The sequence below is a fragment of the Mastigoproctus giganteus genome, chromosome 10, assembly GCF_048544385.1.
Source record: "Mastigoproctus giganteus isolate SK-2022 chromosome 10, ASM4854438v1, whole genome shotgun sequence".
Classification (NCBI taxonomy): domain Eukaryota; kingdom Metazoa; phylum Arthropoda; class Arachnida; order Uropygi; family Thelyphonidae; genus Mastigoproctus; species Mastigoproctus giganteus.
Window position 1 is genome coordinate 155,638,866 of NC_143584.1, and position 25,319 is coordinate 155,664,184.

Sequence of the window (25,319 nt, forward strand, 5' to 3'; positions counted from 1 at the left end):
TAAATATCATCAGTCCCTTTTGCTAATAATAGTAATGCAGTCAAATACAGTCAGTCCTCGTATAACACGTGTTTACACTACACGAATTCGATCATACACGATTTATAAATAGGGGAACAATATCTTATATAACACGAACCGAATTCGCTTATGCACGATTCACCTTTGTGTTTACAAGAAATGGCAGTCGAACACAACACGATAGGAATGAAGAGAAGATTCTGAAAATGAATTTGTTTTTTTTATCACTGAAGTGGAAACACATTTCACCATAATAACGTAAAAACCAACACAATTCCAGCTATCAGTATAATCGCAAATGCAATTAGATAGAGTTTACTACCCATTTATAACTGATACCACTAGCAGAAAGGCAACTGGAAATTGTTTTTGTTGTTTTATGGTAGTAACCCCTAGAAATGTGCTTTAGTAAAATGTGAGGTGTTAATAGCGTATCTCTGCCTTTACGGTGTTGTTTATTCAGTTGCTACACGCGCGCAGCTTTGTTTATGTGTATCAAGCGTGCCTCCTCGTTTTGTAATTGTGCTTTATTCCCTAAAAAATGAGTGAAATACTTAAAAGGTGTGAAAAGGAAATGTCCTGGTGAAGACACTGCAGATTCAGAGAGAAAAAGAAAAGCAATATCGATAAACAGAGGTGGACTGGGTCAAAAATTCTTACCTGGGAAAATTTATAGTGGCCTCATATTATGGTTTATGGCCAAAATCACACCGGCCTCCGTGGTTTCTCCGGTAAGGCTTATGGCCAGTCTGCCTCTGTCGATAGAGAAAAAATATGAAATTGTGAAACGCTTTGAGCGAAATGAAGACCATGTGATATTGCACGTGCTACAGGCCTAAATGAGGCAACACCGAGAATTACAAAGAATACAGAGAAAATAAAAACAACTTTAATAGCAGGAACAACTCAAAAGTGTAAATAATTAAAATCCATTAGATTAAGACACGAACAATTGGAAGAGCTGAAATGGCTGTCATCTGTTTGGATAGAAAATCAAACAAAACAATTAGCAATATTTTGTTACGATTATTTATTGTGTTAGGTAGTTTTGGTTACAAATGTGTGTTGAATCTTGGGTGGTCGGCACCTAACCCTATTTTTCCCATAGGGCCTGTTGTTTATATTGCACGATTTTGCATTGCACAAGGGTTTCTAGGAACACAACTATCGTGCTATACAAGGACTGACTGTACTCATAAAATCTCAAGTGTAGGTTAACAGAATTAAAAATTTTATTCTTGGTGCTATCTTTCTTGGTATGTATTTGAGGAAAATTATCTTAAGGTTCTCTAGCCTTAAGGGTGGTAAGCATATCTGAATAGATATGCTTACCACCCATTTTTGGTCCTTGAGGCTGTCACAGACATTCTCTCAGATATGCCAGACAAGCCGTACTTGCTACCTGGGAGTCTAAAACGCTGATGGAACTGATATTTGGATGACACTCAAGTCAAGTGGATCCAATTTCGGCAAAGTCTGGATGGTCTGTGACAGCCAAATCCTCTGCTTGCACCTTCACGATGGTGGGACTGTTAGTAATCCTGGGTATAACCTCCATGCACAAGTACATGGTGGGTGACCACCCAGGTGTGAACCAACGTAAACGGGGGTCGAGGTATGGTGCCCGCAACACATGGAGGAACGCCACCCCCTCTATGTTACCACGCAGTATTAGGTGGTAGGTGACTCTCATCAACTGGTACAATACCACCACTTTGCTTATTCGAGGCTTAAAGTGGTGAAACCCATGTTTAGTCTCTAGAGCTAAGTTCTGGTCAACCCTTCCCCATCTCTTCCATCATGCAGTATGATTGACGACTTTTGAGGTTATGATGAACATCGTGGCGAGATCCAATATTCCTTACATTTCGAGGGTACAGCTCTAAAACGGTGTTTACAGGCCGGCCGCTAGTTAATGCACCAGATCGAACCTATTGGTAACTCTCTAGGAGGCTTCCAGATCAGCTAGTGTATAATCTTGCTACCTCTATTCTGCCAGATAGTGACTGGAGGGAGTCCGAGTAGTGTGTATGTGGAGAGAATTGTCGAGGCCACATTATGTCAATGATCTGGGTATATTCTTACCATGCATATGCCATATCCAAAAATTTCATTACTTCATACAGCATGTCCTACCCACTTTTTCTTACTATTGAATACACCATGAATTGTCAAACTAATAGAGCAAGCTTATCTGCAAAAAGATCTAAACCTCCCAAACACTTCCTAATTCATTTCACAAATATATGTTGTCTCAATTCTAATCTCAACAATGTCCATTTCCACTTGCAGTCTGCCAAATCCCATGTACGTTTTCTGACAGAATCTCAGTTATCGGTTGATTCAACTACTGTTCATCTCAGATGCCCAAATTATTCGCTGCATGATTCCTTTCGCCTCAAATGTGGTACTTGTGCATATGTCCGTTCTGATATTCCCTGTCAGAGGCTTGGCAATTTGGAATCTCCTCTCTTTGATCTTCTCTGGCTTAAAATCTCTCTACCTCATTGTGTCAAATTCATCTATTGTCTCTACCGTTCTCCCAACTGCACTAATCACTTGGAGCTCTTTGACTTCCTCTCTTTGCAACTTGACTTTCTCCAGTCCAACTTTCCTAACAGTGAGGTAATTTTCCTTGGTGATTTTAATGTTCACAACTCCAGCTGGCTTCCGTTTTCTAGTCACACCAACCCAGCAGGTCGAGATGCTGAAACTTTTGCAATTACTAATGACCTAGCACATATTGTTCATTTACCTACAAGAATACCGGACAATCCTAATTATACAGCCAATACGCTTAATCTTTTTCTCACAAACAACCCTTCTAAGAACACGGTTGAAGTGAGAGGTCCTTTAGGCACTTCAGATCACAACTTGGTGATTGTCTATTCTCCAATGGAGCCTTTATCTCCTGGCTGTTCCCAACCTCGTGTTGTTTGGCATTACAAGAATGCAAAATGGGATGACCTGCGAGATTTCTTTCTTCTTTTCCTTGGTCGGATTACCAACCCAGCAGGTCGAGATGCTGAGGCTTTTGCAATTACTAATGACTTAGCACATATTGTTCATTTACCTACAAGAATACCGGACAATCCTAATTATACAGCCAATACGCTTAATCTTTTTCTCGCAAAGAACCCTTCTAAGAACACGGTTGAAGTGAGAGGTCCTTTAGGCACTTCAGATCACAACTTGGTGATTGTCTATTCTCCAATGGAGCCTTTATCTCCTGGCTGTTCCCAACCTCGTGTTGTTTGGCATTACAAGAGTGCAAAATGGGATGACCTGCGAGATTTCCTTTTTTCTTTTCCTTGGTCGGATTACGGTTTCAAAACTTCTGATGGCAATGTCTGCTCAGATCGTGTCAGTGAAATTATTCTTGCAGGAATGGAATCCTTTAACCCACACTCCACTTTAAAATCTTGTCCTATAGCTAAACCTTGGTTTTCCAATAAATGTGCTAAGGCTGTTCAAGATAAGAATGTTGCATATCATAATTGGCTTGTTTCTAATTCTTCGGTTTCATTTTCTGCCTGCACCAAAGCTCGCAACAATTGTAAAGAAGTTATTAATCAGTCCAAACTAGAGTTCTAACAGGTTAAGAGTAGAAAACTTGCTTTTTGCCCTAATGGTAGCTGAGCATTCTGGTCTCTTGCCAAAGCTATTGGCGGCAACTTTTGCCCATCTCTGCTCCCACCTCTGTTCAAAACAGATGGTTCTGTTGTCACTTCAGCCAAGGATAAAGCTGACCTGCTAGCATCCCATTTTTCTTCCTACTCATGTGTTAATGATCTTGGTAAAACACCTCCCACCATTCCCAACACACTCCATTCAATGCCTCCTGTGGTCTTCTGTCAAAAGGATGTCAGAAGGATTTTGAGGAATCTTGATGCTAAGAAAGCTCCAGGTCCCGATGGTATTTCTCCACTTGTTCTCAAAATCTGTGCTCCTGAACTTACTCCTATTCTTTGCCGCCTTTTTTCACTTTCTTATTCCAAAGGTGTTTTTCCTTTTGCTTGGAAATTTTCTCATATCCAGCCAGTTCCTAAAAAGGGTGAAAATCCCTCCCATCCAATTATCGTCCCATTGCAATTACTTCTACTCTTTCTAAAGTAATGGAGAAATCAATTTACTGCCAACTTTTAAACTACCTATAAACCTTCCGTCTGATCAACGATCACCAGTATGGATTCTGTCAGCGTCAATCCACTGATGATATTCTGGCTTATGTTACCCATTTATGGACTAATTCAATGGAAAGGTTTGGTGAAACACAAGTAGTTGCTCTTGACATCTCAAAGGCTTTCGATCCTGTTTGGCATAAAGGTCTTCGAAACAAGTTTCCATCTTGTGGTGGAGCTTCCGTAGCCAGGTGGGAAGGAGCAGCAGTGCGTAGCACACTCTTCTTGATTAGATTGGGGTTCGAGCCCATCACCACCAAATAAGGAGGATGTGGAAAGGTCAGGGAATGACCACCGCATATCCCGGAGCAATATGGCCTTAGCTGCTAATGCTCCTAAAAAAACCAAATAACCATCTTATAGTTTGCCAGCTGTTTTTTGTAATTGGTTATCCAGTTTTCTCTCTGATCGCTCACTGTCTCTGTCTTCTAACTTCTCCACTAATGCCGGTGTCCCCCACTCTTTTCCTCTTGTATTAATGTTTTTTTGCCAATGATAGCACATTGCATTCCACTTTCCATTTTGAGGAACCTTGCCCTGCTCAATCAGCTTCAACTTCTCGAATATCTGCTACCAATTCCTTAAATGCCGATCTTCAGGTAATTCTCCAGTGGGGCAAAGACAACTTAGTTGATTTCAACCTTTCTAAAACTCAGTCTTGTCTTATATCTTGCAAAAAGGATTCTTATCTTTGGTGACACTCTGATTTCTAGGCAAAATGATATATCTCTTTTGGGGATTACCCTGACTTCTAATCTCTCTTAACACAAGCACATTACAAATATTGCTTCCTCTGCATCTAAAAAACTTGGTTTTCTCTTTCACTCTCGGCGTTACTTTTCTTACAAACATCTGCTCACTCTGTATAAATCGCAAATCCACCCTACCATGGAATATTGTTCCCACATCTGGGGTGGTGCTCCCAAACCTCTCTCAGGCTTCTTGATTCCATTTAGAAGAAGGCAGTTAGGTTAATTAATGATTCATCTCTAACAGAGTCTCTCCACTTGTTGTCTCAACGACGTACTGTTTCTGCTGCATGCCTCTTCTACAGATACTTCCGCGGGCACTGTTCTTCTGAATTGGCTTCTCTAATTCCCGCTCCCTCTTTCAAAACAGTCTGAACACGTGCGGCCACCAGCCAACGTCCATTTACTGTCCAACTTTTCATCTTCCTCGTTTATTCATTCAACTGCCATTTTCTGGAACAACCTTTCTTCATACGTATTTCCTGAAAATTACAGTCTACAGAAGTTCAAGTCCAATGTCAACAAATATCTTCTTTCATCTTCTCAACCTCCAACCCAAGCACGGTACTAAGTACTATAGGTTCTAATACCTCTCGTGTTTGGTGTTTACATTAAAAAAAAAAAAAATTTTGAAAAGACTTTTTCAAATATTATCTGAGGTGGAGATATAAGGATTTTTAATTGGTGTGCTTGAATTTCATCCTCAAAAGAGACAGAGTAACCTTAGAGTATTCAGTTTACAGATAAATAGATATATTGATTTCTCATGAATTAAATTGCTTCATGACTAATCAAAAAAATGCAACCCAAGATCCCAGTTGTTCTGTATACAAAAGGAATTTTTCCAAGTGATTACAAGTGTTACCAAGGAATCCACTCTACCATGGAATATTGTTCCCACATCTGGGATGGTGCTCCCAAAACCCAAAACTTGATAATGGTCCAGAGTTTGAAGAAGTTTGGAATGACATGATATTTAATTTTTATAATATCATACACATCTGTTATTTTAATTACATTTGAATTAGTGAAAATTTACCTTTTGAAATTTATCATATCGAAATATTGTTTAATAAACAACTTTATTTCTTGTTATTGTTGCAGTACTTCCACACTGAGTGATATATTTTTTTAAATAATGCAAATTGATAATAATTCTGTTAATAATTAAAACATTTGAGTAGGCTATTTTTAATACTTTTTCTAGTTAGAAAAGTGGTGGGAAGAAGTTGCCTATCTTTCATCAAGACAGTCTCTAATCCCACTTTGTAGTATGTCGGGAGCAGGTGGAATGGAGGAAGTGTGTGCCCTCATTTCTAATTCACAGATTGATTTTGCTGCTTTATATATGCATATTGAGTTGGAATTCTGGAAGCTGTTGAGGAAGTATGTATTGTTTGTCATTTATTTTTATTTAAAATGTAAATGTACTTTAAGCTCTAATTGTTTGAAAATACTGATTTGCATATTTTGGTAGCTAGTTGAAGGTTGTATGCCAATTTAAATAATTGAGCTGCTATTTGCTTTAAATGAATTTTAGCTATACTTTATTTGAAATATTAGAGCAAATAACATGAAATATGCTCTTCTCCTATGAATAAGTAAATAAGAAGTAACAAATTTAAATATAATTTATTCTTTTAATTTAGACATTTAATAGGCATGTTAACTATCCTGAAAACATTCATTATTTCAATTTCATTTTAACATTAACAGTGTTAATTTTTAACATGAAATCCTAAGGACATGGTTGTGATTAGTGTTGTTTTATATGCTAAGTTGGAATAAATGCAGTATGAATATTACATGCTTTACTGCTGACTGGGCTAGTCAGGTGGGTAAAGTGCATGCCTGGCAACCCAAAGGTCGCAGGTTCGAATCCCGCCTCAGGCTTGGATCAGAGTAAAATGCAAAAACTTTGGGAGGTGCATTATGGCCACAGAAGCCGATGTGCCAACAACTAACAAAAAAAAAAAAAAAAAAGCTTTACTAATAAATTAGGCCTTTGCAATAGTAAGCACGAAACAATTTGAAACTTTATTTTAATCTCCTGAAGTTAAAAGTCATTGCTTTGAATTAATTTAATGTTCACACTATAAATATTATTCATAGGCACAAGATGAAAAGTAAATTAGATAAGACTTATTATTCTAAGTTTTCAATGAATGTTATTTAGTTCCTTCCTTCCCCTCTGCAAAAAAAAAGAGAAAGAAACCTTATTGATAGCATCCGAAAGAAGCATTCTATATATAAGACCATCACCATCCAAAAATATTATGCTCAGTGGGTGTACAAGTCACTATAGTAATTTCAATCAGTTGCTTCAGATCGTTGTCCTTCTATTCACAATTTTTTTGCAATCTGTCTTATTTTCTGTTAGATTTTTAGTCTAACCAGAGTAAGCTGTCTTGCCTGTAATGCTTACTTGATACCATCAATCCACCTTCCTTTTGGTCTGCCTCTGCCTATTACCATTTGTTTTTGTTTCAAATATCTCTTTGGCTAATCTCGCTTCTATTTTGTCCAAATTCTTATATCTTCCTAAGTTTGATTTACTTATCTTAGAGTGGATATTTGTTACTCATGGAATTTTACTTTTTCTTATTTCCTTATTTTTCAGACATTCTCTCAGGTATGATAAGCTAGGGTTTGCTATGTGGGAGTCAAAAATGCTGATGAAATTGATATTCAGGCGACATGTGAGTAAAGTTGATTGGATTTCAAGAAATGTTCAGTCATTCTGCAGATTCTCTAACACTCCCACCATCTTGAAGGTACAAGCAGATTCTCTGCTTGTACCTTCAAGATGGTGGACCATTAGTAACCATGGGTATAACATCCTTGTGCAAGTCCTGAAATACAGCACCTAGTATACTGGAGGTGGCCACCTAGGTGTAAACCAATATAAGCAGGGGCCATCGTGTATCATCCACATCACACAGATGAATGCCGCTTCTCTCTGTTACCAGGCAATACTAGGTGGTAGAAGATGCCTCTTGCCAACTATTGCAATACAATCTCCACCTCTTCCATTATGAAGTATGATTGATGTCTTTTGAAATTATGATGAATGAGAGCCAACCTTCCTTACTCTGCCACATAGTGATGAGAGGGTGTCTGAGTAGTGTGTATACAGGGGGCATTGTCGATGCCATGTTATGTCAAGGAGCTGGGTATAGTCTTCCTGTGCATACACCACAACCAAAAATTTCATTGTTTCATACATGTCCTCCCTGCCTTTTCTTACTACTGAATACTCACAAATAGTCAAACTAATAAAAAAAACATATCTGCAAAAAGATCTAAACCGTCCAAACACTTCCTTTTTCGTATCAAAAATATATGTGGCCTCAGTTCCAATCTCAGTGATGTCTGTTTCCACTTACAGTCTACCAAGCCCTACTTACTTTTTCTGATAGAATCGCAATTATCAGTTTCTTCAACCACTGCTCATCTCAATTATCCTAATTATTTTCTGTACAATTCCTTTCACTTCAAAGGTGGTACTTGTGCATATGTTCACTCTGATATTCCATCAGAGAATATCAGTGGTAATTTGGAATCTCCTCTTTTCAAACTTCTGGCTTAAAATCTCTCTACCCCATTCTGTTAAATCATCTGTTGTCTCTATTATTCTCCCAACTCCTCTAGAGGTCACTTGGAACTCTAACTTTCTCCAGTCCAAACTTTCCTAACAGTGAAGTCATTTTTCTTGATTTTAATGTTCACAACTCCACCTGGCTTCCATTTTCTAATCACATAGACCAAGTTGGTCAAGATGTGGAGGCTTTTTGCAATTATTAATGATCATACACACACTGTTCTTTTACCTACCAAAATACCAACAATCCTAGCCACACAGCCAACACCTTGATCTTTTTCTCACAAAGAACCCTTCCAAGTATGAGGTTCAGGTGAATGATCCACTGGGCATCTCAGATCATAACTTTGTGATGGTCTCTTTTCCAGTAGAACCTTTTTCTCATGGCTATTCTCATTGTGTTATTTGCTGTTACAAGGTTGCAAAATGGAATTAACTGCAAGATTTCTATTCTTCTTTTCCTTGGTTGGATTACTATTTTAAATCATCTTATATCAATGTTTGCTCAGATCATGTGAAATTATTCTTATAGGGATGAAATCCTTTATTCCACAATGTATCTCTTTATCTACTTAGTTTTCCAATAAATGTGCTAAGGCAGTTCAGCGAAATGTTGCATATTTCAATTGGCTTGCATCCAAATCTCCAGGTTCATTTTCTGCCTACACAAAAGTTAATAAGAATTGTAAAGCAGTTAATAATCAGTCCAAGCTAGATTTTGAACAGGCCAAAAGTAGATAACTTGCTTCTTGTCCAAATGGTAGTCAGGCATTCCGATCTCTTCCCAAAGTTATTGGCCACAAATTTTGCCCATCTGTATTCCCACACCTCTGTTGAAACCTGATGGTGCTATTGCCTCAGCACAATAAGCTAAAAATAAAGCTGACCTGCTTACATCCTATTTTTTTTTGCATCTTCGCCCTTGCATTGATGATCTCATTAAACCACCTTTTACCATTTCCAGTACACCCTACTCATTGTCACCTGTGGTTTTCCATCAAAAGGATATCAGAAGAATTTTGAACAATCTTGATGCCAAGATAGCTCCAGGTCCTGATAGTATTTCTCCACTTGTTCTCAAAACCTGTGCATCTGAGCTTATTCCTGTTCTGCATTGCTTTTTTACACTTTCTTGTTCCACTGGTGTTTTTCCTTCTGCTTGGAAATTTTCTCATATCCAGCCATTTCTTAAACAGGTTGACAGAAACCCACCCAACCAATTATCATCCCATTGCACTTACTTCTAGTCTTTTTAAAGTAATGGAGAAATCTGTTAAAAGTTAACTCCTAAACTATCTAGAAATCTTCCATCAATTTCCTAAACTATCTAGAAATCTTCCATCAATTTCCTAAACTATCTAGAAATCTTCCATCAATTTCCTAAACTATCTAGAAATCTTCCATCATGGAAAATTTCATTGGTGGGTTGTCATTGACAAAATCCAATATGGATTTTGTCAATGACAATCCACTAGTGATATACTGGACAAATGATGGAAAAGTTTGGTGAAACACAAGCAGTTGCTCTTGATATTTCATCAAGACCTGACCAAAGGCTTTTGGTCATGTTTGTAATTAAGTCTTATAAATAAGTGTCCATCTTATGGATTGCCAACTGTTTTTTTTGTAATTGGATATCTAGTTTTCTCTCCAACCACTCATTGCAGGTGATGACAGAAAGCCCTGTTTTCTAACTTCTCCATTAATGCCAGTGTTCCTCAAGGTTCATTTATTTCTTCAACACTTTTCTTCTTCTATATTAATGACTTTCTTCCATTTACTGGAACTTCTATCCATAGTTTTGCTGATGATAGCACATTGCATTCCACATTAGGGTTTCAGAAGCCTTGTCCTGCACAAACAGCTTCAACTTTTGGAATATCCACTACTGATTCTTTTAATGCTGATTTTCAGTTAATTTTCCAATAGGGCAATGAAAACTTAGTTAATTTCAATCCTAAAACTCAGTCTTGTCTTATTACTCACATTACACTCAGATTTCTAGACATAATCATACATTTCTATTAGAAATTACCCTGACTTCAAATCTGTCTTGGCATAAGTACATCGCAAATATTACTTCTTCTGCATCTAAAAAAAACTGGGTTTTCTCTTTCACTCTCGGCATTACTTTTCTTCTAGACAGCTACTTACTCTATACAAATCTTAAATCTACCTTTTTCCTCATTTATTCATTCAGCTTTCTTTTTCTGGAATAGCCTTCATTCACACTTATTTCCTGAAAATTGCAATATTGTTTCCACGGTGTGGGAAACTCTCTTGGGCTTCTAGACTCCATTCAAAAGAGGGCAGTTAGGTTAATTAACGACCCATCTTTTACAAAGTCTCTCTCTCTCTCTCTCTCTCTCTCTCTCTCTCTCTCTCTCTCTCTCTCTCTCTCTCTCCCTCTCTCTCTCCCTCTCCACTCTAGACATTCTGTTTCTGCTGCATGCCTTTTCTATAGATGCTGTAATGTATAACATCATCCATTTTGTGAGACATTCAATACTAGTTCAGAGTAGCCAGTATAATTCTTATAGTACAGTAGTTATGTATTTAGTTTTTAAGGATATTTAGTTGCTGAAATCTTGTTGCACTATTTTATAGCTCATATTAAAAACTATTAGATAATCACAATATCCATACTGGGGGGAAGCATTTAAACCTGCAACCATGATTTCTGAGACTAGTATGTTATTCACTGACCAATCCAGCAGTACAGGTTACAATTTTGGCTTAATTCTGGCAAATATTATTCTCTGGAGATTATAGAGATCATAACTACTGTATTATCTAACAAAAATAACAAATTACCCCTGAATACTTGGACGGTGTGCATAACCTTCAAAAAACTGAAATTTTCAAAAATCCAGCTTGTGCTGGGTCCCAAGACTTCTGATTTTTGAGGTCTTATTGTATTTTAATGTTAGTTATTAGCCAAAAGGTGGAAGTGCAAGCTTTTTTTTGTATACAATCTTTAAAATAAGGAAAGGGAATAAAACAATAATGACAAATGTTTCCCTCTTCACATAAGTATCTATCCTGCTAACCTTTGCATTTCCCCAGGCTTTCATGTTACCCACAGAGGTAACTTATTTCAGTAATTAGCAACTCACTGGCTAAAAGAAAACTTCCTACTATTCAATCTAAATCTCTTTCCCTGTAATTTGAATTTATGGCCCCTAGTTCTGGAATCATTTATAATAGTGAAAATTTCGCCTTCATTCATTTTGCTATTCCCTCTCAGACCCATGATTATATGCCTCAGTCAGGGTTTCTCTAAGGTCTCTAATTACCAATTATCAAATTGATGGGCTGCGTAGCCCATGAATTTGAAATCTTTCTCCATGTGGGGGGGGGAACACCCTTTTGCAAATCTTGCCATACAGGTTGCTTGTCTTTGGACCCTTTCAAATGCTGTCTGTTTTTTTTAGGTGAATCTCCATATTTGGATGCAGTGTTCCAGGTAACTAACAAGTATTTTCTCCCTCTGGCTTTCAACATTTCAGACTTAATTTTAGAATTTCCATACTTTATATTTTTCTTTACATTTTCTATCTCAATGATAGAGATAGTATCCAAACTCCCCTCCATTTCAGTCATCTCCTTACTTTTACAAACATCAAAGTATTTACTCTCCTACCTGTTTTGTAGCTTCCACTAAAATTCTCTTAAGTTTTGGCCGTTCTTCATATAAAATCATATTAGATCAGGAATGCCAATTGATTTTTGAGCAAGAAGATTCTTGTATTTAATAGTCGTTGGAAATTTTGAAAACTTTTTGATTTTTATCTGTTTTTAATAGTTTTTATACCTCTTATTTTTGCATTAATTATCGTTTTTAATTTGCACAATGCACATAAAAATGGTAATTAGTGCAAAAACATCCAGTCTCAGATCCTTTCGTATTACCCTTTTGTCTTTGTATAGTTGTTTAAGATCTTTTTCTATAATGACACAGCCAATTGTGCTTTTCTTAGTTCTTTTAGGCACCCTCTATGTTTGTAGCTATTTTTGTGCTGAAATGCTGGTTTTGTAATTAAAGGGTTGCACAACATTCTAGTAGCTTGTTACTATATTGTTAATTTAATTTTTTTTTGTCTCTAAATTTTCTGAAAATGTCTCTGTAGATGTAACTCTAAAAACTATTTCCGCACCTTCCTTGCATTGTATCTTACTTCCATAATAAAATTATTTATAATTATTTTACCTGCATTTCACCTGTAATCATGTACTCTTTTTGTTTCTGTGGTACCTACTATTCTGATTTCCTGTTGACCTAGTTCTTCTAATTCCACTTTACTGTTTAAGCTAACACTGATGGCTTACCTTGATTACCTTCCTTTAGCAGATTTAGCACCAATTCCCTGACTAGCACAGCCGGGATCTTCTTGGCCTGGGTGACATTCAAACTTACACCACTGGAGGACAAAGCAATGAAGGCTCGGTATGAATATTGATTGCTTTGTCCTACAGTGGTTTAAGGTTTTAGTGTGTAATTTATTAAATTCGGTTGACTTAGTCCCATATTGCCAGTCCATCTCTCTGCACTGCCAGAGAGTGCAGTGCAGAAAGTAAGAGTCGAACAAATGAAATGAAAGCCAAAAGAATGAATGAGAGCATAATTGTGTGAGAGAAAGAAAACAAACCATAAATTCTACAGTTAAATACACACTAATCCTAGTTTTAATCTTTTATATTCTTACTTATTTAGCTTAATTACAGTATTTAAATTTGCATTACACACCATTGCATCCCTTCCTGGTGTGTGTGAAAAAAAAAGAAAGATGAATGAGTGAGGGGGGGAAAGAAAAAAAATATATGTATATAACCTAACAGAAAAAAAAATACTATAAAATGTAGGAGAAAAAAAAAAAGAAAAGTTTAAAAATAGAATGCAAGTAGAGTGAGAATGCAGATTATGAATGAAGTAAATGTATCTCTCTCTCTCTCTCTCTCCCACCTAACAATGTGCAGCTCTGCTGCCAGCACCATCTGGCGATCTGTATCATGCTCTCTTGCATGTTACCTTTATTTCCCTTCCCCTGGCAGGGAGGGAGGGAGACGGGTTCCTGTTTCCTCCCCCTCTTTCCCCTGGTAGGGCTTATCCCTACTAATATTTCTGAGGCCATCTTTCCTATCGTCCCCATATTTCTATCTGTTCCCTTCAGTCTTCTTCCCTATTCTAACTTAATCAACCATTGCGCTTGCTCTTAATCTAAATTCAACTTAACTTCGTGTCTAAATTTAACTCTATCCTAACTTTAAACTCCAATTCGGCCTTAACCTAAAATCCAGCATTTAATTTTTTATATGTACAATAAACCCCCGCTATTCACGGTCGCTGATTTAATATAAAATGAAACCTAAAAAAAATGTGAATTTTAAAGCGACGTGAACATTTTACTCCATAAAAAAACATGGGCGTGGCTAAAATTATCTTTCCCGGTCAAAACAGCGTTCAGTGGGTGGGGGGGAGAGGGGTGACAAAATCGTGAGCGTGGATGTTTTTCACTAATCCTTGTTCTGTATGTGTTATGCGCTTGTCATGGAAGGTTTTGTCGTTTGCTTTTAATTTATATGCTTATAAATTTCGTCGTTTGCTTTTAATTATATGCTTATAGGTTTCATCGTTTGCTTTTAATTTATATGCTTATAAATTGAATAAATTTATCAATTTTTAAATTGATATGCTTACAAAAGTGGTAAATCTACCATTTTGCAGCGTAAAACAGACTTTTTCGAGTGTGTTAATGGAAGAAAGTGACTTTATTGTGGACAAGTTCTTTCTAACCCGTACAAAAATATGGCTACGAATAACAAGGGAAATGTGAAAAGATCAAAGAAAATGATGACATTAGCGAATAAAATTGAGTTATTAGATAAAATTTCTAATGGTGAAAGTGTCTCCTCAGTGGCAAAATATTATAAAATCAATTAGTCAACAGTACGATCAATCAAGAAATCAGAAGAAAAAATCCGCCGTAGTGTCCGTGAAAACGCACTAATTGCTTCAAAAATTTGCTCTGTAACTCGTGATGTTAAATTAGAAAAAGTGGAAAAAGCTTTAAATCTGTGGATAGAAGACCGAACTCAAAATAAAATTCTGTTAAGTTCACTCATCATTTGTGAAAAGGCAAAACTCCTTTATCAACACTTTAGCGAAACTGGTGATAGCATTGGGATAAGTTTTTTAGCTAGCAAAGACACTGGTTTGAAAGATTTGTTTGAAATTTCTAATAAATATTACATTTAATATTAAATTGTTTCTTATTTTCATTTCGATGCCATATGCTTGCATTTCACTGTGTACTGTCTACGTACATAGTCATATTATGAAGATACATATAATACATACATAGACAAAATTTTAGACTAGTTTTTCTTATATATTTCATACTTTGGAACGGAACTCCTTTATTACTATGGGAGCCATAACTCAGTATTCACGTTTTTGGTATTCGTGGCATTTATCAGGAATGTAACCCCGCGAATAGCGGGGGTTTACTGTATATATATTGGCCCTATCCACTGAAAGCTTAGGAAACTAGGTGGCAGGGCCTGACAGAGTACTATTAAAAATCTACTGGGTGTCTGACCTGTCTCCCCATGGCAAAGTGTGGACAATGTTGGGTCCCACTAGGGACCCAACATTGGTCAGAGATACAATGGTACACAACACTGCATAACATTCCACTCACATACAATTTTAAATCTCAAGCCTTCACAGAGTTCTGTGTCACACATACAAAGAATACAATGTAGAGATGGGGGAACCCCTGGTGCTGTCAGACAACTAACACACTTTACACTTTACTATTGCCAGTCCATCGTCACTTCTTCAGTAGTCATATAGCTGGCTCCAAGCTAACAAGTAATTCCATGAAAAGATGAAGACCTTATTACATTTTAAAAATTAAAATAAGTAGTATTTATTTTTTTCTTTCTATTTAAGCAAAACACGGTGCGTTGTATAGAGTGCAGAAATAAAAAATGATTTTTAAAAATGCATAAATAAAGCTTAGTGGCAAAACTAACATGAATTTGGTTTTTGTTGAAGATTAGTACATGTATTTATGTTCTTTTCAGAGAACAGATTAGACCTCATTATTCACAAAATATTCCATGGTCAATGTGCCAGTTTCGGAGACTTTTCAATACCGCTCGTATTCCAGGAGAAACAGTTGATCATTTAAGAACAATGTTTAAAACTGGTAGGTACAGAGTTAATTATATCATGCTGTTAATAGTTAAAAGCAGTGTTAAAAAATAACAAGTTAGATAATGTAAGCAGTGCTTGCATTTCAGGCATGTTTCATTACCAAATTGAGGAATAAAAACTCCTATAACATAGTCCATAAGTTTCTTAGTAAAACATGCAATGTTTACAAATGGATAGCCACAAAGTGGGATTTGAATAGCACTATTTCTCTGGGGCAGTGGGTGTACCAGGATTAATCTATTAACATGAAATTTGGTGGCCAGATTCATAAAAATTCTCTAAACATGTCTTGAGATTTTGGAAAGGATTGAAGCTCTTTTCCAAGCTTATCCTGTTATCAATCACATGTTTCTGTGTATGTGAGTATGGCATTTGTCAACTATTCTCTTTTTTAAAACCTTTAAAATCTACAAGAAATAATTTAAAATTGTTAAATTTTTGATGCCATCCTATATTTTCAGTCGATTATGAATGCAATTGGTATGAAATCAAAAATGAATTGCATTCATAATCAACCAAGGGGGCATTAACTGAGTAAATCTGATCAGTCACGAAAAATGCACTATGGGATTGACGTCATTTGGGGCTTCTGCCAGATGCACTTCCTGCACTCCCACCAGTAGTCTGTGCAGAGCACTCACTAGTAGTGTGTGACACATTTTTCATGACCGGTACGATATCCTTACGAAGAGGTTAGCAAAATCCAAGCCAATAGCCTAATTACTCATTTGATAATAGCCATTTGATGAATAGTATGATTGCAACAATACAAGAATTTGTCATATGACTACAACAATACAAATATTTGTCAACAGTTTTTTTTTTTTTGTCTCACATTTTGATTCCATTCCATTGCTGACATGCCTTCTCCCGGATCTTCACGGAGAGGTCACAAGTTAGAAAATGGGCATGCCAGGGTGGAAGAAATTGCCTTGGTGACTGGGTAATGTTGTCTACCTCATGTTTAGTTAATTTAACGTCCCTTGGATTTGAATAAAAAGAGGTCAGTTAGCAGTCCGATGAATGTTGTAAATATTTTCCCACCGTGGATCAAAAATGGGACAAATTAGGATGTTTCACATAAAACCATCTACCGTGCTTGCTCAGCACACATTTTAAAAATATTTTTTAAACATTTTTTTAAAATAAATATTTCTCTGGCCTTGAGGCATGTGCATTTGTTCTTTTTGAATTTTCCCCTTCTTTGGGCATGATGTAACTATTACTGTGGAAAGAAGGATGCATTGATGCTCTCTGCTAATAATTGCAGAGAGCATCACTTGTGAAAACAAAACTCCATGTTCTTCACAACTGGATGGCACTGAACCAGCATGTATTAACAATTTGAGCAGCTCCAGAAAGCATTAACAGGAGAGATTGCTTCTACAGGGATGGGATACACTTAAACAGAAAGGGTGCAAGAATATTTGCTGATGCTATTAAGGCAATGTTAAGTGGGTCAGAAAACTGCTAACTTGGGGGATTCACAGACTAATATATTAACAGTTTCTTCAGGCAGAGGTGGAAGTGATTCTTGCACTGCTTCTATTGGAATGAGCAAGCTGGAAAGCAAGTTGCTAGGAATTTCAAGAGTCATCATGAAACAAGTAAATACATGGGCTGTGTTAGGGTAATGAAGAGTAAAACAGGTGCATGTACACCAGTGATAGGAGTATAGTAAATAAATTTGATGAATTTGAAGTTCTGGTCAAGACATCAAAGGCGGATATTGTTGGAATATCAGAGACATGGTGTCACACAGATATAAAGAATGCAGAATTGGAATTTGAGGAGTGCAATGTGCACAGAAAGAATACACAGGATAGGAAAGGAGGTGGGGTTATGCTTTCAGTTAAGAAACACACAAAATCTAAACCAGAGCATCCAGTTAACATTGGTAGACACTGCAATGTTGATTCAGTTTGGTGCAAATTAAGCACTGGGAAAGCAAAAATGAGGGGTAGGAGTGTGTTATAGGTCTAATGACTCTGATGAGTACAATGAACAACTATACAGAGAAATAGAATCCGAATGTCCTGTAATGTGGGATTTTAACCTCCCAGATATTTACTAGAACTTGTGGGTTGGTAACTCACACACTAGACTTGTGGATTTATTGGATGGTTGTTTTCTATAGCAGCATGTTTGAGAGGTAACCAAAGGAATGATACTCTTGATCTGATTATTATCAGCAATGATTATTCATGCATTAAGAATTTGCAGATAAAATAATCACTAGGTGGCAGTGATCACAGTGTACTGATGTGGGATTTACGTAATGATGTAACTACCATATCAGGGGTAAAGGGAAGGGTTTTTTCTTTCATAATGGTGACTACAGTGGCCTCAGACAGTTTTTCAGTTCTGTACAGTGGGACCAACTGATGACATTACCAACAGCAAGGCCCCTCCGTAGCCAGGTGGGAAGGAGCAGCAGTGTGTAGCACACGCTTCTTGATTAAACTGGGGTTCAAGCCCGTCACCACCAAATACGGAGGATGCAGAAAGGTCAGGGAATGACCACCGCATAACCCGGAGCAGTATGGCCTTAGTTGCTAATGCTCCTTAAAAAACCAAACAACAAACAACAACAACAAACCAACAGCAAATTCTAAATGGGAAGCATTCGAGGAAATAATTTTGGAAGCTACTAGGCTTTTCATACCAAATAAGAAATATTGTTCACGGTTTGGACCCAAATGGATTTCAGATGAACTAATGAGACTAGTGGCAGAGAAAAAAATGCATGGGATGCATATAAATTATCAGACGATAGAGAAACCTATGGTAGATATAAGCTAGTCAGTAATCAAGCCTCAAAGGAGGTTAGGCAAGTGAAGGCAGATTATGAGAAATCTTTGGCAAAGGATGAAAGAAAAATAACAAAGACTTTTTTACTTATATAAACTCTAGAAGGAAGGGAATGAATCAGATTGGTCCACTTGATATTGATGGTTTGACTATTGATGATCCTACTTAGATAGGTGACAAACTGAATGAGTATTTTAAATCTACATTCAGACATGAGGAATTCTGTAGGGAAGTGGAGGACAGTTTGTATGTTATTTGGTTTTTTTTTTTTTTTTTTTTAGGAGCATTAGCAACTAAGACCATATTGCTCCGGGGATATGCGGTAGTCATTCCATGGCCTTTCCGCTTCCTCCGTATTTGGTGGGCATGGGCTCGAACCCCGGTCTAATCAAGAAGCGTGTGCTATGCACTGCTGCTCCTGCCCACCTGGCTACGGAGGCGCTACGTGGAAGACAGAAGATTATTAAACTCTAACAGGAAGCTTAATGCTTTTGTAATAACTGAGAGCAAAGTGGAGGAGAAATTGTTGAAGTTAAACATAAGAAAGGCACCTAGGGTGAATGGCTTCTATCTAGTTATATTAAAGGAGGCAGCAGAGGAAGTAAGCAAATCCCTAGCCATAATTATGAGAGCATCCTTGGACTCAGGAGATGTTCCTTTGGACTGGAAATGTGCAAATGTATCTCCAGTTCACAAAGGGGGATCAAACGGTGACATGAGTAATTACAAGCCTGTTAGTTTAACTTCTGTTCCTGAGAAAATAATGGAATCACTGGGTAAAGAAGCAGTGCAGGATCATTGTGTCTGAATTAACAAACCCATGATGTCTGAATTATTACTGCAGTCTTGTCTAAGACTGCAGTAATAATTCAGACATCATGGGTTTGTTAAAGGGAGGAGGTCTTGTCTGACCAGTTTGATTGGATACTGTGATGTGGTCACAAAGGAATTAGATGCAAAAAATAATTTTGATATCACATACTTTGATTTCTGGAAATCTTTTGATACTGTTACACATGGAAGACTACTGTAATAATTGGAGTAGTATGGCATTGAGGGCAAGTTGCTACAATGAATAAAGGATGGTTGAGTTGGAGAAGACAGAGTGGTAAGCAGTGGACACTGCTCTTCATGGACTAATGTTATTAGTGGAGTGCCCAGGGTTCATTGTTGTTTTGCATATTTATCAGTTATATTGATGAAGGCACATAAGGCTTAATGTCCAAGTTTGCAGATGATACAAAGGTTGGCAGGGTTTTTAATGACAGTATGCTACTGCAGCAGGATCTAGAAAAGTTGGTCAGATGGGCTGAGAAGTGGCAACTGAAGTTTAACATTGACAAATGCAAAGTACTGTATATGGGTAACAGTAACTCCAGAGAAATGTACCAACTGTGTGATACTACACTCAGGGTAGTTGAGAATGAAAAAGACCTGGGGGTAATTGTGCAGTCAGATATGTTTTCTGAGCAGTTCAGACAGGCTGCAAGGGATAAGGAGGTGATTATCCCTTTGTATAAGGCAATGGTCAGGCCACACCTTGAGTACTGCATATATAGGTCTGGAGACCTTATTTTAGGAAAGATGTAGAGTTGCTTGAGCGAGTACAGAGAAGGGCAACAAGATTGGTGAGGGTGACAAAGGTGTCCTCTTACCAAGAAAGGCTTAATTTCTGCAAATTGCAGAAATTAAGGTATGCAGAAATGGGGTAATTGTGTAGCCAGCTATGAAGTTTTCAGAACAGTGCAGATAGGCTGCCAGAGCAGGTAATGAGATCTTGTCAGTGATATACAGGAATAAGGAGGCATTATCCCCTTGTGTAAGGCAATGATCAAACCACACCTTGAGTACCGCATACAGGTCTGGAGTCCTCATTTTAGAAAGTATTTAGAGTTGTTAGAATGAGTACAGAGAAGGGCAACAAGACTGGTGAGGGGAACAAAGGGGTGTTCTGACCAAGAAAGGCTGAAGTTGCAGCATCTGGAGACTAGGCACCTGCAAAGTGATCTGGCCTTGAAAGCTTTGAGCAGGCTCAATGCAGATGGAATTCTTCCTCTTGCTCAGATTACAAAACTGAGGGGTATAAACTCAAATTGAGGAAAGACTTTTGTAAAATAGATGTGTGGAAATTTGCCTTTAGCCAGCGGGTACTTGATTGCTGGAACAAACTTCCATCTGTCATTGTGGAAGTTGATAACTTAAATAAATTCAAAGAAGAACTGGACAAACTTTTGAAGCAGATGGATGGGTGAAATGCGAAGGGTTGGTTTTTTTTTTTTTTTTTTTTTGTCTGATGCTGTATAAGCTTGCTTTCTTGCATCATATGCCTCTGCTAATGCAAGTGATGATACCACACTTCAAGAATTTGATGGAAAGATGATGCCACTAATTTTAAATTCTTTTTTAATAATTGCATTAATTTGACTTAAGGAAAGCATATTACAGTAAGTTCCCGACATACGTAAGAGATACATTCCAGAACTTCTTGCACAAGTCGAGTTTTATGTAACTCGGGAATGACTAATAAAATATTGCTGCTGTGTTCCTGATATGCCAAAATTACAAAAAACGCATAATATTCTGAGAAGAATAAAGAAAATTGGTTATGTATTTTTTGATTAATTAGTTATATAATTTTTATATATTAGTTATATACATAGAAAAATAGTTATATATTTTTAATTAGTTCAGTTAAAAACTTTGTGGGAACAGCTTTGAAGTAGCCAGAGTGGCACATAAGAAAATAAAACATAAAAAGAAGAAAAACTGATATGTATTTCTTAGCCTTGGTAATTATAGTTCACTTCATTGGTGCCAATCCTGTCACCACTTCTTGTATTCTGTCTTTGTCCTTTATGTCAGTGTTCACTGTTAACACTGACAAATCTAAATTCTGCACAATACTTGTTAATATTTTACCATTTTTGTTCATCCTTATTATTTTAATTTTCTGATCCAAATTGATCGCTTTCCTTTCCTTGGCAGATATACTAGTACCGCTGTCATTTATTCTTAGTCCACACCATTATAACAGTCAAAATTAAAGAACTTCACAGGGTTAAGGCAGAAACATGCTATTATCAACTCATATGAGCTCATATGCTCACATTTTACTAAAGCACATTTCTGGAGATCACTACCATAAAACAATAAAAATAATTTGCAGTTTCCGGTTTATCGGGCTTTTCTGTTAGTGCAATTCATTATAAACCTGTAGTAAACTCTATCTTATTGCATTTGTGATAGTAGGAATTCTGTGGGTTTTTACGTTGTTGTGATGAAATGTGTGTCCACTTCACTGAAATCTTCAGTCATAGAAAAAAAATAATAATAATAAATTTTTTCAGAATCTTCTCTTCATTCCTAATTTTTAAGCTCGTTACTCCATATCTCACTTGTGCAATTTGTGAATGCCATGTTCATCATTATTGATTGCTTATTTATTTATCTTTTTACTGTTTTAAATTTTACAATCCTAAAAAAAAAAAAAAAAAAAATTGAGTGAAAAAAATTTACGCAACTCTGATGTTACGTAACTCTGGCCTAAGTAAGTTGGGGCTTACTGTATTTTTTTTTTTTTTTTTTTATGGCCAAACTTTTGCATCATTAACAAAACAAATAAAGGATGCAAATTGAAAGGAAGACAATAATTGAGGAATACTAAAATTGACATTTGTATCTCTCTGATAAATTTTTATTTAAAGTGGTGGTTTGTTGCTGTTGTTTTGTCTGCTGCTAATTTAAGGTAAAGAAATTCAATTTATCATTGTGATTAGAAAATTTTTGTTAAAATTTGTTTCCAAAAAAAATTGATGAAAGTGAATTTCCATTAAAAATTTAAGTGATGTTGGAAAAAATTTAAACTTAATGAAAAGCCTGGAAGATTCTTTTATGAAGAAAGCAGAAGTAATACATTTTGTTGGATTTTGGCATACAAAAGCATTTCTCATACTTTCATTGCCAAACCCCTCATCATATTTTCAGTAGCTGCTACTATATAATTGAACAAAATGAAAAAAAAAAATTTTTTTTTTTAATGAAGTGCTGTTAGAACACAAAATGAATCAGATCACTTTAAAATCTGATTTATTGCATTTCACAATGAAGTGTAATACTTCAGTCACTTATGATTACTTATTATTCTTAATATTTTAAGAGTTTTATGTTAAAGGTTGTTTGCATTTCAGTTTCTACTTGTAAAAGTTGACATATGCAAGTTATATATCTGTAACTTTCATATCTGCCAACTAAAACTGTCTTAAGTTGTCATCACTGAAATTAATTTATTTAAATCTTAGTATACTTCCTTTCTCTTTCTGGGACTTTGCTTATCCAACTCCGTGAAGTTTTTATTGAGAGAGGTTTCTCAAGTGGCAGGTCAGAATCTCCGCCGCATCAGACAGCTTTGAAGCCACCATTTCTTGATGTGTTCAAGATGTCTTTTCTTAATAATGGAATAAACCCTCGAGGATCTAATTTTGTAATGTCACACAACATCATATAAACTCAATTCAGTACACTGTTGCATTACATTACTCCAAGCTTTCTCTATGTTGTATTCCAAATTTCTGTGATGGTGGTCTTCCCTTAGCTCTCAGTGTCATAAATTAATTGATGAAACATTCCCTTTAAGTAGTACAGTGATGACAATCTGGTCCATGGGCTATAATGATGTGAGGTAGCTTGGGTGAAAACTACCTCATCATTATAGCCCATGGACCAGACGAATCAATACACACGGAGCCATTATTGACTGGTCAAGCTTACATCATTAGCGTTACCAAGGTGATTCAAGGAGAAAATAAAAACGTAAGCAACTTTCTTGGAAAACAAACAGTTGTGCATCGTTACTTTCAAACAATATTTTGCATTATAGCTCTATTACAACATTTTGCTTTACTGCTTTATGTAATTGTTTGCAACAATTGGGAAAGAATTTTAACAAATTGTTTTTTAAAAACAAAAATATCGTATTTACTTTCTTCAATATGTATTGTATCTATTAACACAAAATCAAGGAAATTCATCTATTGGAAGCCGTAGTGAAAAATGGAAAAAAAAAACTGGCCTAAAACTGATAGATAACACAATGTGCATTTGATTTAAAAAAAAAAAAAAAAACTGGTTTACTGTAATTGTTTTCGGGAACAATATTTTGCATTGCCTTTTTACACTATTTTGCATTATTGCCTTTTTATAATGTTTTGCATTATAGATCTGTTACAATATTTTGCATTATTGCGTTACGTAATTGTTGTAGCCAATAATATCGGTGTGCAGGATGTTTGCTAAATGTATATTTTTTCTTCTAACGAAATTTCCAGAAAATATTTCAATTGGTAGCTGCATTATAAACTTCGAAAACTGATGTCCAATGAACTCCGCATGCATCTCACCTTTTGTGTAAACGAAGAAAAAAAATACATTACAAGTAGCGGATTGTTTTCACAAATTTGTATTGTTACTGAATGCTTCAATATTTCCTTGATATGCAGTTCATACCTTCAAAAAATTTCAAGGGAAAAATTCTCTTTTCATTAACACACACACACTGGAAAAATTCACCATAAAGTGTCATATGTTTGGATGCCTGAGCCACAAATGTAATTTCACTTTGCTTGTCACTTCTCTTGCCCTGACAGAGTAGCTGTGTACTGAGTGAAGGAAAACAGGGTTCGTTTTCCTGAAATTTCCAGTTCCCTTCATCCACTTGCAGAAAAAAAACTCCTTCAGGGAGAGGGTTCACTCTTTCTAGTCTGACCCTAGGGAAAGAAAGAAAGAGTGAAAGAAATAAAAATACGTTTTTTTTGGTGGGGAAAAGGCCAAGAGATTGTCAAAGGTCCAGAGTTGTAACTACTTTGAAGTGGTTACAATCCCTAACTTGACAGTGTTATTATGAATGAAATCCTGATCTTTGGCAATTTTATAAAAATAGTGTAATTATTATTTATAAGTAAACAATATATTATATTATTATGATATCCAAGCAATTTATCAATAAACAATCTTGTCACGAATAAGGTTTGTGTGCAGTGTATTCTTGTCCTGTGCAATTGAATTACAATATTGCATGCGAAAGTCTTGTTCTGCAAGGATGGTTGTTTCCTGTTTCTGAGTTTGAACTGAAAAGGCAAGGCTTTCCAAGTTCTGTTGTGTCCACTTTTTTATTTTTTCATTGTAGTACTTAATTTGTCTCTTATTTATGAAATTGTAATGGCTGTAATTTATTGATATTTTCTACAAAGAAGAAAAAAAAAAATCAGTAAATTTAGGTTAATGTCATATTTTTAACACAGTAAAACCAAAGGAAGTTCAAATATTTTTTTTTATTCTTATCATAATATGTTAAAAGTTTGAAATTAATAAAAAAAATAGTATGAATTATCAAGAACATTTCTGTTCATGATAGTTTTTACAACTTTTCTATTCCAATCACATCTTTTATTTAGTGAGTGCAGAGTATCATTGTGCTGTTTCATTATTTTACTTGAAGATAAAAGGTGTGGTGGGATCAGCATTTTTACAAATTTTTGTAATAGCTTTAAAAATTGTATGCACAGTTCTTGATGTAGGGACACATTGAACAATTTTCTGGTATCTGCTGCATACTCATGTTTCCTTCCTTTTATTAATATTTAGTCTAACTTTGAATGTAACATTTTTGCATCTTTTTTTTCACTGACCACTGACATATTGCACTATGTGTATACAGTGAAACTTCTCCTAACGGACAC

The 25,319-nt window shown here is 36.1% G+C and overlaps 1 protein-coding gene across 2 annotated transcripts in view; it reads left to right on the forward strand.

The window, feature by feature from the left end:
- The window catches only part of CROT (Carnitine O-octanoyltransferase), a 196,704-nt gene that overhangs the window by 90,887 nt on the left and 80,498 nt on the right, over positions 1-25,319 (forward strand). For both annotated transcript variants that reach the window (XM_090384007.1, XM_090384008.1), the window contains exons 4-5: positions 6,159-6,337; positions 15,642-15,766. In XM_090384007.1, coding sequence (XP_090240133.1) covers positions 6,159-6,337; positions 15,642-15,766 — 304 coding nt within the window. The remainder of the gene's footprint in view (positions 1-6,158; positions 6,338-15,641; positions 15,767-25,319) is intronic.